Here is a 14,395-nt window from a genome sequence, read left to right as displayed (position 1 = left end):
GTTGTGTTGGGTAGAAATCGGTACCATCGCTCGATTGAACGGAAAACGACGCCGCAATCAGAGTGGTCGTGCAACCGTAAGGTTCTTTGGCGATTTTGTTCAAATCCGGGCTTGGATTCAGCGTAGATCTAAGCGTTGAGGTTGTATCTTTCTATCTTGGTTGGTTATTACCTATTCTTGAAGAGATTTACATGTATTTGAGATTGCTCCTCAAATCTCTTCTAGATTTTGAGTAGAAGCTTTCTTGAATCGTAGATCTTGACTCTCTGTTTTAGGTTTTTCCATTCTGTTTTGGTTTATATGCCTATTGTGTACTTGTATTTCGATCTTTGTAGTTAATAATAAAGACTCGCAGGGATATTATCTTTGCAAAGTGGATGTAGGTCCTATTTTAGGACTGAACCACTATAATTCTCTGTGTCAATTCTCTATTTTACATTACTGTTAGTTGCTGGAAATTATCTAGAGAATAATTGAAACGTTTCTGTGATTATTCGCCTCTTAGTTTGCATGTGTAAATACTATTTTAGGCTATAGAGAACTCATTAAAGAAGAAAATTGATTCTGGAATTTATGTAAAATTGTAACAATTGGTACCAGAGCTTGGTATTCTCTTTATTGTGTAATCCGCATTCTTTATTGCCTAAAAAGTCCACTGTTTTGAATTTTATAGCATTATTAATATTCTGTAAATTTCTGTTAATATTCTGAAAATTATTTCCAAGGTACTGTCCATAATTGTTTTTGTGTAGGATGAGTACTAAGTTCGAGGTGGAGTATTTTGATGGTAAAGGAGACTTTGGTCTTTGAAAAATCAAAATGATGGTCATGTTAAGGCAACAGAAAGTTGACTACGTGCTAATGGATCCTAAGAAAATTCCAGCAAGTGTCAGTGAGAACGAAGATCATCTTAAAGAAAAGGATAGGGTGGCGCATTGCTTGATCATCCTCCACTTGGCAAACAGTGTCATACGCCAAATGCGTAGTAAGGACACTACAAGTAAGCTTTGGAAAAGGTTAGAAACTACATATCAAGCAGCATCCATTTCAAATAATATATATATAAAATCTAGGTTCTTTAGTTTTAAAATGGAAACTAATAAAAACATGAAAGATAACCTAGATGAATTTAATAAAATAGTATTTGAAATGGAGAATATTGGTGAAATCTTTTATGATGAAAATCATGCAATTATTTTAGTAAATTCTTTGCCTTATAGTTATAGTGATGTAAAGTCTACAATGAAGTATGGTAGAGATGATCTGACGTCTGCTATTGTGATTAATGCCATTAAAATGAAAGAGTTAGAATTGAAGGATATTAAAAAGAAAAATAGTTAGTCTTTGTTTGCTAGTGAAAAATCGAATAATAATAAATCCCATAATAGGGGAAGAAGTAGAAACAGATCAAAATCTAGATCGAAGTCTAGGGGGCCTAGTCATAGGAAGTGTTATAATTGTAATAAAGAAGGTCATATTAAGAGATTTTGTACTGACCTTAGGAAGAATGGGGGTGGTAACCGTAACCAAAACCAAAAGGGTAAGGCGAAAGAGGATACGGATGGGGTCAACCTTAGTGAGGAGTATGAGGAGTATGACCATGTCCTTATGGTGAGTGAGCCTAGTGAGGATGAAACATGGATCCTAGACTCAGGTTGTTCTTTCCATATGACACCAAATTGAGATTGGTTAGAAAACTTTCAAATCGATATGGGGGTAAAGCTGTGCTAGGAAACCGCCAGTTCTGTAATGTAGAAGGTCAAGGAACAATTGGGCTTAAACTTCATGATGGGAAAATTAGACTTTTGATCGGTGTTAGGTATGTTCCTGAGGTTAAGAACAATCTAATTTCAACTAGTATGCTTGATAAACTAGGATACACCATAAAATTTGAGAGTGGTATAGTTAAAGTCATGAATGGTAGTGATGAGGGGGCACCTTAGAGAAACTTTATATTCCTTAAATGGTTTGGTTGTTATGGGGTCAAGTGCCTTAGTTAAAGAATGTGATAGTTCTCAAATTACTCTTTGGTATAAGCGTCTAGGTCACATGAGTGAAGATGGGTTAAGTGAGTTAGCTAAACAAAACCTTCTCCCTATTAATAAAAATGTAGACTTAGACATTTGTGAGCATTGCGTATATGGTAAGTCCAAAAGAGTCAAATTTGGGAAGGGTATGCATGTAACAAAAAGAAAGCTAGAGTATGTCCATGCCGACTTATGGGGCCATCTAGTGTAGCTACTAATGGTGGGGCTAAGTATTTTTTATCCATAATTGATGATTTCACTAGGAAAGTGTGGGTTTATATTTTGAAAAATAAATCTGACACTTTTAATAAATTTGTTGAGTGGGTAAATCTTATAGAAAATCAAACTAGCCTAAAAGTTAAGAAGTTTAGAACTAACAATGGCCTAGAGTTTTGTAATCATGAGTTTAATAATTACTGTAAGTCTAAGGGCATAGTTAGGCACTTGACAGTTGTAGGAACCCCCAACAAAATGGGGTAGCTGAGAGAATGAATTGGACTCTAATGGAAAAAGTGAGGTGCATGTTATTCAATGCACAGCTTCCCAAGTGTTTTTGGGGTGAAGCCGTCGTGACATCATGCTACATAGTTAATAGAAGCCCCGCCAATGCCATAGAACACCTCAAGAACTTTGGCAAGGTAATCCCCCTGATTTCACACACATGAAAGTCTTTGGGTGTTAAGCTTATGCTCGTGCAAATGATGGAAAGTTAGAACCTAGGGCAAAGAAATGTGTTTTCTTAGGATATCCCGAGGGAGTAAAGGGATACAAACTATGGAGTCTAGATGTAGATAACCCTAAAATCATAATGAGTAGAGATGTGATATTTGATGAAAATCAAATGGGGTATGTGGAGACAAAATCGATAGTAGCCCTAGTGACCCTACAACCATAGAAACTATTTTAGCCCCTTCTAGCTCTACTTCCAAAAATGATCAAGCAGTTCAAACACCTATAGAATAAATACATACACAAGAAGTAGAGCAAGATGAAGAGGTAGATGATGAGAACTTAACTGATTACCAACTAGCTAGGTGATAACTCTCCAAAAGAGAGTTATTATGGTGATTATTTGGGTGAAAATATGCATTAAAATGTCAAAGTTTGTCGGGTTTAGGTCATAATTAGCATGAATAGTGTTAAAATGTAAATTCTGAGCTAAATATCCTTAGTTTTGAGAACTTTGGCCAAAAACAGCATAAACTCTCGTATTTGTGGTTCTTTTGCACAAGTTTTTAAAGAGGAGACGAAAAGAGAAAGAAGAGCTGAACCAGAGAGGAAAAGCCAAAGCATTGTCAAGACGGAGCATATAAAAGCTGGAGCATAGCGATATCAGGGCAAGGGTGTCCGTACAGTTAATTTAAAAACACAGGATTCCTCTATGTCCGTACAATCCCCAGCTGGGTGCCATAAAAACGGGACCCGATATTTAAAGGGAAGGTTGCCCTAGCTGACGGACACACAGATCCCAAGGGACACAAACATTTAGAGCTAAAAGGACAAGGGAACGAAATATACCAATTTTCGAGAGGAGAGCTGATGCCGGAAAGAGGAAGTTTGCCTACCTGAAAGAGTTGTCTGCTTCTTATTTCTGTCAATTACCCATTTATGTGTTGTATTCTTTCTTCCTCCATTTGTTTTCTTCACCCATTATGAGCTAAACCCCATTTCGGGGGAGGTTCGCATACTGTATCTGATTTGAGACAAAATCTCTAGCTGCTACATTTATTTTTAAGCAAATCTGAATTTATTTTTGAAATCTGTGTGTTATTGTTGGCCACTGTTTCGTGTATGCTAGCTTCTATATTGACCCGAAAGGGCTTGTGGGTGCTGACTTGTTTTGTTTGTGGTTAGCGCTTTTCTATAGCTATAGGGATGCTCAGGAATGGGGTTCCCTAATCATGCCTATAGTTTTGATTTATTGCTTGGGTATTTAGCAACGGGAGTTGTGCTTACTCATGTTTGGGGTGTCTCGGAAGGGAACCGAGTCGAACTGGGCATTAATAAATGATTAGTTGCTAGAGTATAGGTTGATAACGTGTTAAAGTATGCTGAATCTCCCTCGCTCTCTTCATATCTTTTAATCCCTCATTTCATCTTTCTGTGCTACTGCATCCTTGTGTTAACAGTCTCAAAACTGTTGTCTCTTGCAAGTATCTGTCGTCTTATTATAACGTTATTTTATTGTTTTTCTAGTCAATATCCATACCTTTCTTTGTTGATTTTAATTTGTTGGTATCTGCATTTATCGTTAAAGTACAACCAAAAGTCCCTGTGGATACGACCTCGTTACGTACTACAACCAACAAATCGTGTATACTTGCATGTGTTGACAACGCAGTTGTGTGGACGCAACAAGTTTTTGGCACCGTTGCTGGGGACTTTGCGATTTTATTTTAACAGTGATATTTGTAGATACGTGGTGAAGTGATTTTTCTTATTTTCACATTTGTATTTTGCTGTGTGTTTCTTTTGCGAGGTGCATGAACGATTATGAAGGATTAGAATATATTATTAATCACGAAATAGAGCGCACCTTCCACAGAAATATACGAGAGCAGAGGCGACAACAAGCGGCAGCCAACATGGACAGAGTAAATCAGCCTGGTCCGCCTAATGCACCTTTAAGACTAAATGTGAGAATAGAAGAAATAGTAGACGGGGTTCCTGTCGTTGCTCATCCTGGTGTAGCGGTACCCCCTTCTCAATGCTGTACTCTTAGCAGACGACATAGGCAGGGAGATAAGAGCATATGCAGCTCCGGCATTTTACAACTTCAACCCAGTTATCACAGAGCCAAAAATTGAAGCTTCCAAATTTGAGGTGAAACCAGTGATGTTTCAGATGTTTCAGACAGTGGGCCAATTTCATGGACATGCTATGGAGGACCTGCATCAGCATCTGAAATTCTTTATGGGAGTTTGCAACTCATTCAAGGACGAGAGATTGAGCAAGGAAGTGCTACGACTTAAACTATTTCCGTACTCACTTAGAGATGAAGACAGAACGTGGTTAGAGTCCCTTCCTTCAAAATCTATTAAAAGTTGGGATGACTTGGCTGAGAAGTTTCTGAAGAAATACTTCCCACCCAGCAAAAATGCTAAGTATCGCAGTGAGATCAACAATTTTCAACAATTTGTTGGGGAATCAGTCAGTGAATCCTGGGAAAGGTTTAAGCAATTATTGCAGAAGTGCCCCCACCATGGAATCCCGAGATGTATACAGATCGAGACATATTACAAAGGTCTGGATGATGCCACACGCCTAGTGATTGATGCGTCAGCAAATGGGGCTTTGCTAGCAAAACCCTATGCTGAAGCATTTAATATTTTGGAAAGAATATCATCTAACAATCACTCATGGTCTGATCCTAGAGCTGTGCAAGGAAAATCGAGTAAGGGGTTGGCTGAATCCGAATCATATTCTGCATTGAATTCAAAGATTGAGAATCTGACGGATTTGGTAATGAGGAGTATGACGCAGCAGAGTCTAGCTGGAGCATCAGTCAGTACAGCTAATGTTAATCAAATTCAAGGGATTTCCTGCTCATTCTGCGAAGGAAACCACCATTACAATAACTGCCCTGGAAATCTAGAGAGTTTATTATCTGGGGAACCCGTAGAATAATAGAAACAATCCGTATTCGAACACGTACAATCTCGACTGGAGGAATCACCCTAATTTTAGTTGGAGTGGAACTCAATGAGGAAACAATTCAGGGACATCCAATGCCTCGACATTTCAGCAGAAGGTAAGTTATCCTCTTGGTTTTGCAAATCAAGGACAGGTAGTAGCACAGAGGCAATCTGAAGGATCTTTTGCATCACTGGAAAAGCTAATGAAGCAATACGTGGCCAATAATGATGCCACTGTGCAAAGCCAAGCCGCATCATTAAGGAATCTGGAATTGCAAGTAGGCCAGTTAGATACGGATCTAAAGAACAAACCGGTTGGAGCATTACCAAGCGACACATAAGTGCCAAAAAGAGACGGTAAGAAATAATGCAAGGTCCTCACTTTGCGAAGGGGAAGAGCATTACCTCCGGCGCATCCAAATGTTCCAGCAGTAATCAAGGAACATATTCAAGTTGACCACGGAGTAATTCAGTCAGAACAGGGCAGTGAGCCAGCAGACGTAATCGTAACAACTCCATCAGAGTAAATAGCTCGACAGCCTAGGGATGGTAAAAACGCATCCAATAAATCAGTCAATCCAGTAACTGCTAGAGCACCAGAGACAGGGTCTACATAAAATATAATGCTCGAGAAAAGAAAACAAGCAGAGCATGTAAATGCTCTAGTAGAATATTGACCAGCGCCGCCATATCCTAAACGGTTACAGAAAAAAGAACAAAATGTTCAATTCAAGAAGTTTTTGGATGTCTTAAAGCAACTACATGTGAACATACCGTTGGTAGAAGCTCTAGAGCAAATGCTGAATTACGTGAGGTTCTTAAAAGAAATACTCACAAAGAAGAGAACACTGGGAGAGTATGAGACATTGGCAATGACTAAGGCTTGTAGTACTATACTCACGAGCAAAATTCCTGCAAAGATGAAGGATCCGGGGAGTTTTACCATACCTGTCTCAATTGGAGGACAACAGATCAGGCTTGCCTTATGTGATCTGGGCGCCAACATCAATCTTATGCCTCTATCAATTTACAATAAGTTAGGTATTGGGGAAGCAAGACCCACGACAGTGACATTGCAGCTGGCGGATCTTTCCATTACGCATCTAGAAAGAAAAATTGAAGATGTGTTGGTACAAGTAGATAAATTTATTTTCCGTGCTGATTTCATTATTATGGATTATGATGCAGTTAAGGAGGTACCTATTATCCTTGGAAGACCATTCCTTGCAACGGGGAGAGCTTTGGTAGATGTCCACAAGGGCGAGCTCACAATGCGTGTACAAGATCAATAAGTGAAATTCTCGGTGCATGACTCTATGAAATTTCCTACTGAGTCTGAAGAGTGTTCAATATTAAAGATATTGGATGAAACGTTAATAGAGGAGCTGGGAACATAAGTCGTGTTAGAACATCTCGAAACAGTTGGAGCCCAAAGTGTTGTCGGCGCATTTGAAAATGAGCTAGAAGATGTCCAATCAGAATGCTTTAACACTAATAAAGGATTTTCGAAGAAAATATATGAGTCCCTAGACCTCCCAAACCCAGAGTTTAGGTTGCCTAAGCCATCAATTGAGGATCCGCCAGTGCTGGAGCTTAAAGTATTGCCGCAGCACCTGAAATATGCTTACCTGGGTTTATCAGAGACATTGCCAATTATCATAGCAGCGAACTTAACCTTAGAAAAGAGCAGATGCTGTTGAATGTACTCAAAGCACATCAGCGAGAAATTGGATGGACTATTGCGGATATCAAGGGGATAAGCCGAAGTTTATGTATGCATAAGATAGTGCTAGAGGAGGATTGCAAAAACTCTATAGAGCCCCAGCGTAGACTAAATCCAGCGATGATGGAGGTGGTAAAGAAAGAGATTATTAAGTGGTTGGATGCAGGGATCATATATCCGATCTCAGATAGCGAGTAGGTAAGTCCAGTGCAGTGTGTGCCAAAGAAAGGAGGTATGACTGTAGTAGAAAACGAAAAGAGTGAGTTGGTACCCACGATGACAGTGTCTGGATGGCGTATATGGATGGATTATCGTAAGCTAAACAAAGCTACAAAGAAGAACCATTTTCCTCTCCCCTTCATCGACCAAATGCTGGACAGGTTGGCAGGTCAAGAGTATTACTGTTTTTTAGATGGTTACAGCGACTATAATCAGATGACAATCGCACCTCAAGATCAGTAGAAGACGACTTTTACTTATCCTTATGGAACGTTCGCTTTTCGGCGAATGCCATTCGAGCTCTGTAATGCCCCAGCAACGTTCCAGAGGTGTATGATGGCCATCTTCTCTGACCTTGTGGAATCAGTAGTGGAGGTGTTTATCGATGATTTTTCAGTCTTCTGGAAAATCATTTGCAGAATGTTTGGATAATTTGAAGAGAGTGCTACAGAGATGTGAAGAAACAAACTTATTCCTAAATTGGGAGAAGTGCCACTTCATGGTGCAAGAAGGAATTGTGCTAGGGCACAGAGTCTCCAAAAAGGGCATAGAAGTGGACAGAGCAAAGATCGAGGCAATAGAGAAATTGCCCCCGCCTGTGAATGTCAAGGGCATCCGCAGTTTCCTAGGACATGCCGGTTTTTATCGCAGATTTATTAAGGACTTTTCGAAAATCTCTAAACCTCTTTGCTCTTTGCTTGAGATTGATAAAGAATTTAACTTCACATCTAACTGTTTGCAGGCGTTCGATACATTCAAGCACGCTCTTACCCATGCCCCGATAATGACAGCTCTAGATTGGAACCAGCCTTTTGAAATAATGTGCGATGCCAGCGACTATGCTGTGGGAGCAGTTCTTGCCCAATGTGAAGGGAAGTTGCTGCATCCGATTTATTATGCCAACAAAAGGTTGATCGAGGCACAAATTAACTACACCACCACAGAGAAAGAACTATTAGCAGTGGCGTTCGCCTGTGAAAAATTCAGAGCGTATCTGGTAGGGTCAAAGGTGATTGTTTACACGGACCATGCTGCTCTGAAATATTTATTAACAAAGAAGGATGCCAAACCAAGATTGATGAGATGGATATTACTGCTGCAAGAATTTGATATAGAGATCAAGGACAAGAAATGAACAGAAAATGTGGTTGCGGACCACTTGTTCAGGCTGTCTACTTCGGAATGCCCAGAGAATAGGATTGAAATTAGAGGAACCTTCCCAGATGAGCAAGTATTGGCTATTGGAATTCTGAATAAAAATGAGGAACCATGGTTTGCAGATCTAGCCAAATATATTGCTAGTGGAATTTTGCTAGCAGGCATGAACAAGCAGCAACTAAAAAAGTTTTTGCATGAGAGTAAGTTCTATTTGTGGGATGACCCTTATCTTTATACAATTGACCAAGATAGAGTGATCAAAAGATGCGTCGCCAACGCTGAAGCGCGACAAGTGCTAGCTAAATTTCATTCGGCACCATACGGTGGCCATTTTGGAGGGCAGCGCACAGCAGCAAAAGTTTTCCAAAGCGGATACTTTTGGCCCACCATTTTCAAAGATGCGTATAAGCTAGTCCAACATTGCGATGAATGTCAAAGGGTTGGAAATATTTCCAAGAGGTCAGAGATTCCTCTAACATACATCTTAGAGGTGGAGCTTTTTGATGTATGGGGCACGGACTTCATGGGACCATTCAATTCCTCTAATGGTAACATCTTCATCTTATTGGTAGTCGATTATGTGTCAAAGTGGGTCGAGGCAGTGGCATGTGCCAATAGTGACGCCAAAGTGGTAGCAAAGTTTCTCCACAAGCAAATATTCACACAATTTGATACGCTTAGAGCTATGATCAATGATGAAGGCTCCCACTTCATCCACAAAGCTATAGCATCTCTCCTTGCTAAGTACAACATCCGGTACAAAGTATCCACAGCTTATCACCCCCAATCAAATGGGCAAGCCGAGATATCCAATAGAGAAATCAAGAGCATATTGAAGAAAGTGGTTAGTACAAATCGAAAAAAATTGGGCAACGAAGTTGGATGACGCCTTATGGGCTTATCGTACAGCATCCAAGACACCTCTAGGCATATCTCCTTACAAACTAGTTTTTGGGAAACCTTGCCATCTCCCATTGGAGCTAGAGCATAAAGCCTTTTGGGCTATAAAAAAATTAAACTTAGATTATTCTACTGCTGGAGAGGTTCGCCGCCTACAACTACTAGAGCTTGAAGAATTCCGTAGAGACGCGTATGAGAATGCAAAGTTATACAAAGAAAAGACGAAGCGCTGACACGATGCGAAAATTAATCCTAGAAGATTTGAGGAAGGGCTACAAGTGTTGCTTTTTAATTTGAGGCTCAAAATTTTTATAGGGATCAAATCAAGATGGTCAGTCCCATTTTTGGTATCTCACGTCTTTCCCCATGGAGTAATTACAGTACAAGAGATGAATACGGGAAGAGAATTCACAGTGAACGAGCAAAGGCTGAAGCATTTTTTTGGAGGAAGCGTGGTGAGAGATGCTGGAGCTCACCACCTCGCTACAGATTGAGAAAGCAGCAGTGGAATAAAGGGAGCAGAATTTAATGATTAATTGATTTAGTGCTCCCTAGTTTGAATTTAGGAATGTAGACATTTAACTGTTTTTCTTGCCATTTTGAATTTTGAATTTTGATTTAGCTTTATTTTGATTTTTAGGGGGAAATAACTACAACTTTTGAAACGGGCATTCATTGAAGGCAGCGTGACGTCGCTTACACAAAAGAACAAGGCTGATGAGAACGGCAGGATTTGGCAGTCATGGAGAGAGGTATTTATAACAAATTTCAGTTTCTAAAGAGATAAGGTAAGTAAAGAATTTTAAAAAAATCTTCTTTTGTGGAGCATATCGTAATTGCCAGAGATTTGAGGGAATTTTATTTCTCGTTTTTGCGGGGATATATTTTTCTTATGAACCACGACAGCTGTCCGTTTCTCCCGTTAAATCCACGTTCCCGTCCTTTTTCTTTCCCCACTCTGCACCATCGCGGTCTCTCTCTCTCTATCTTCTAGATCCAACAAAACCCTTCTCCTTCTTTCCAAACCCTAGACCAAAATGCCTAAAATCAAGCATCGAGCGAATAGAAAGAGAGCGCCGAAGTTCGAGTTGTCGGCAAGCTCTGGGTCGAGCGGCGACCTTCCGTAGACTGCTGAAACCATTCCGCCGGTTGCGTCTGAGGAGCAGAATCAACCGGCGGAATGGTTATTTTGGTGATTATTTGGGTGAAAATGTGCATTAAAATGTCAAAGTGTGTCGGGTTTAGGCCATAATTAGCATGAATAGTATTAAAATGTAAATTCTGAGCTAAATATCCTTGGTCTTGAGAACTTTGGCCAAAAATAGCATAAACTCTCGTATTTGTGGTTCTTTTGCACAGGTTTTTAAAGAGGAGACGAAAAGAGAAAGAAGTGCTGAACCAGAGAGGAAAAGCCAAAGCATTGTCAAGACGGAGCATATAAAAGCTGGAGCATAGCGATATCAGGACAAGAGTGTCCGTACAGTTAATTCAAAAACATGGGATTTCCCTATGTCCGTACAATCCCCAGCCAGGTGCCCTAAAAACGGGACCCGATATTTAAATGGAAGGTTGCCCTAGCCGACTGACACACAGATCCCAAGGGACACAAACATTTAGAGCTAAAAAGACAAGGGAATGAAATATACCCATTTTCGGGAGGAGAGCTGACGCCAGAAAGAGGAAGATCGCCTACCTGAAAGAGTTGTCTGCTTATTCTTTCTGTCAATTAGTCATTTTTCTGCTATGGCTTGTATTCTTTCTTCCTCCATTTTGTTTTTTTCACCCATTATGAGCTAAACCCCGTTTCGGGGGAGGTTCGCATGCTGTAACTTATTTGAGACCGAATCTCTAGCTGCTACACTTATTTTTAAACAAATCTAAATTTATTTTTGAAATCTTCGCGTTACTGTTGGCCGCTGTTTCGTGTATGCTAGCTTCTATATTGACCCGGAAAGGCTTGTGGGTGCTGACTTGTTTTGCTTGTGGTTAGCGCTTTTCTATAGCTATAGGGATGCTAAGGAATGGGGTCCCCTAATCATGCCTATAGCTTGGATTTATTGATTGGGTATTTAGCAACGGGAGTTGTGCTTACTCATGTTTGGGGTGTCTCGGAAGGGAACCAAGTCGAACTGGTCATTAATAAATGATTAGTTGTGCTAGAGTATAGGTTGATAACGTGTTTGAAGAGATGTGAATCCCGGAGCGGAAGTAAAACGTTGTTCGTGAAATTTGGGAAACAAAATCACAAAGTTCAAGAAGAAAATAAAGGGGAAAACCATTACCTTTGAAGAACTTTTCTTCAATGGTTTCCACAAGAACAGCACCACCGAGTCTTCCGTGCTATCCTCTTCGGTTTCGAGAACACGCTTGTGGGAGCATTTCGTTTTCAATGTGAGGGAGAGTTGAGGGAGAGAGCTTGATTGAGAGAATATCACTCTGTTCTTCGTTGGGGGCCTTTTTCCTGTTGCAGAACACTTCTGCAAAAAAACTGATATGACGTGGGGATAACTCCCCACGTCATAACTGCCCCCACTCCCCTGCAATTAATATTATTATTAATATTAATATTAATAATTCATTTATATATATAATTAATTAATTAATCATATTAATTAATAAATATTAATTAATTATTAATCTAATTAATAATTAATTAATATGTATATATATATCAAATAAATAATTAACCCTTAATTATTTATCACAGAAATAGAATCTTATTCTATTGCATTTCTCTCGTATAACTTATAGTTCTAATGTACATCTTATGCACATTATTTTTAACCTATAGTCTTAATATGAATCTTATTCATATTAATTTTATTTGAATCTCATTCAAATAATTTCTCTCATAATATATAGTTTTAATTTAGAATCAAGTATATATTATAATATATCAATATACATATAATCCTTTAAGAAATTTGAACAGTTCAAATTCTTCCAAAAACTTGATCCTCGTTTTACCCGTTATGAGCTAGCAAGGGGACCTAATGGACCTACAGATCCGAAGCTCCAACGATACGAGATTAATCAGTCAAACTCATTGACCGAGTTAATCAACATTCGTTAACCACGGGTCACTCCACTACAGACCCGCAGTTGCACTCCTCTCACTGCAGAATGTTTTCGTGTCCATGGATATACGGCCATTAATGATGAGTCAATCCTTCACGAGTGCTCGTAACTCAAGTTGGGTCAAATTACCGTTTTACCCCTGAGTTACATCTTACTCATTAAATACCACTGCTCCTCTAATGAACAACTTGGTTATGATCCGATGAATAATCGGAAGTCCCTCTCGAGCCAATGAGAGGGCGAGGCCCCTTATTGGAGTCCCAGAGTCATCATTTAAGGGAACACTCATCTACTCCCCTAAAGTCGGAGAGGAGTGAATTCCATCTTGTGAAGTTATGTTCCCAGCTCGCCACTCGGTCTCGTCCCCAAAATGGTAGAAATATTGAGTCCGCATCTCGGGCCACTCTCACCCATACAGATCAAAGGACGAGCCCTCACGGGCAGGAGTCCATAACTCACTCAGGATTGAGAATGAGTTGTCTGGTCATCCTAAGAAACAGCAATCTATTAGTTAACGGTGTTACATCTAAAGGTTGGCTATTTCGTGGTCCGGTCTTATACAAACTCATTGTATACGATAACCCCACTCGCATGTCTCCACACGAACGACCTGGATCAAGTCGTCTGTAACCTTTACAGAGTGGGTCGTATCCATAGTGTTGCCAGGATAAGGTACCCAGCCTTATCCATATACTATAGACCCTTTAGGTTATTCACGGGACATTATCCACTTGTATATCAGAGTATATCAAATATATACCTCGTATATCAGGGGTATCAAATATATACCCAGTATATCAAATATATACCCGGTATATATACTGTCCCGGTTACACTAAAATAACCTCGGATGTTTAGTTTATTGGATTTTGGACAATGCAATGCTATAAATTCAACAACAAATTTATTGAATAAAACTTTATTGAATATACATTTGTTTTTACAAAATACAAACTACGAGTTTAGGGCAACACACCCAACAGTGTTAAAGTATGCTGAATCTCCCTCGCTCTCTTCATATCTTTTAATCCCTCATCTCCTCTTTCTGTGCTACTCATCCTTGTCTTAACAGTCTCAAAACTGTTGTCTCTTGCAAGTATCTGTCATCTTATTATAACGTTATTTTATTGTTTTTCTAGTCAATATTCATACCCAATCTTTGTTGATTTTAATTTGTTGGTATCTGCATTTATCGTTAAAGTACAACCAAAAGTCCCTGTGGATATGACCTCGTTACGTACTATAACCAACGAATCGTGTATACTTTCACGTGTTGACAACCCAGTTGTGTGGACGCAACACTAGGGATAGGAAACGTAGGCCTATTAAACCGCCCAATAGATATGGGTATGCAGACTTGAAATCATATGCCCTAGTTGTAGCTAATCAGTTTATTAATAAAGAACCACAAACTTTCAATGAGGCCATTAATGATCAGAACAGTGAGAAATGGTGGGCCATAATGAAAAAGGAGTTTGATTCTTTAAAGAAGAATAAAACATGGGAACTTGTTAACAAGCCATTAGAAGCTAAAACAGTGGGTTGTAAGTGTCTTTATAAAATTAAAGAGAACCTCGAAAATGAGAACAACTCTAGGTTTAAGGCTAGGTTAGTTGCTAAGGGGTTCACACAAAGAGAGGGCATAAACTATGATG

The 14,395-nt window shown here is 39.4% G+C and overlaps 1 protein-coding gene across 1 annotated transcript; it reads left to right on the top strand.

Annotated features, from left to right (window-relative positions):
* The first annotated feature begins 4,612 nt into the window (after window positions 1-4,612).
* Window positions 4,613-6,954, top strand: LOC148212386 (uncharacterized). The gene is made up of 4 exons (XM_088122209.1): window positions 4,613-4,663; window positions 4,719-5,645; window positions 5,815-5,940; window positions 6,418-6,954. The coding sequence occupies exons 1-4, from the start codon at window positions 4,613-4,615 to the stop codon at window positions 6,952-6,954; spliced, it is 1,641 nt and encodes a 546-aa protein (XP_087978335.1).
* Window positions 6,955-14,395: the final 7,441 nt, after the last annotated feature.

This window comes from Momordica charantia (assembly GCF_013281855.1).
Source record: "Momordica charantia cultivar OHB3-1 chromosome 3 unlocalized genomic scaffold, Mcharantia_2.0 BLBB01000003.1, whole genome shotgun sequence".
NCBI lineage: Eukaryota > Viridiplantae > Streptophyta > Magnoliopsida > Cucurbitales > Cucurbitaceae > Momordica > Momordica charantia.
The sequence above is the reverse complement of the archived record's forward strand: the minus strand, read 5'-3'. Positions and strand labels throughout refer to the sequence as shown.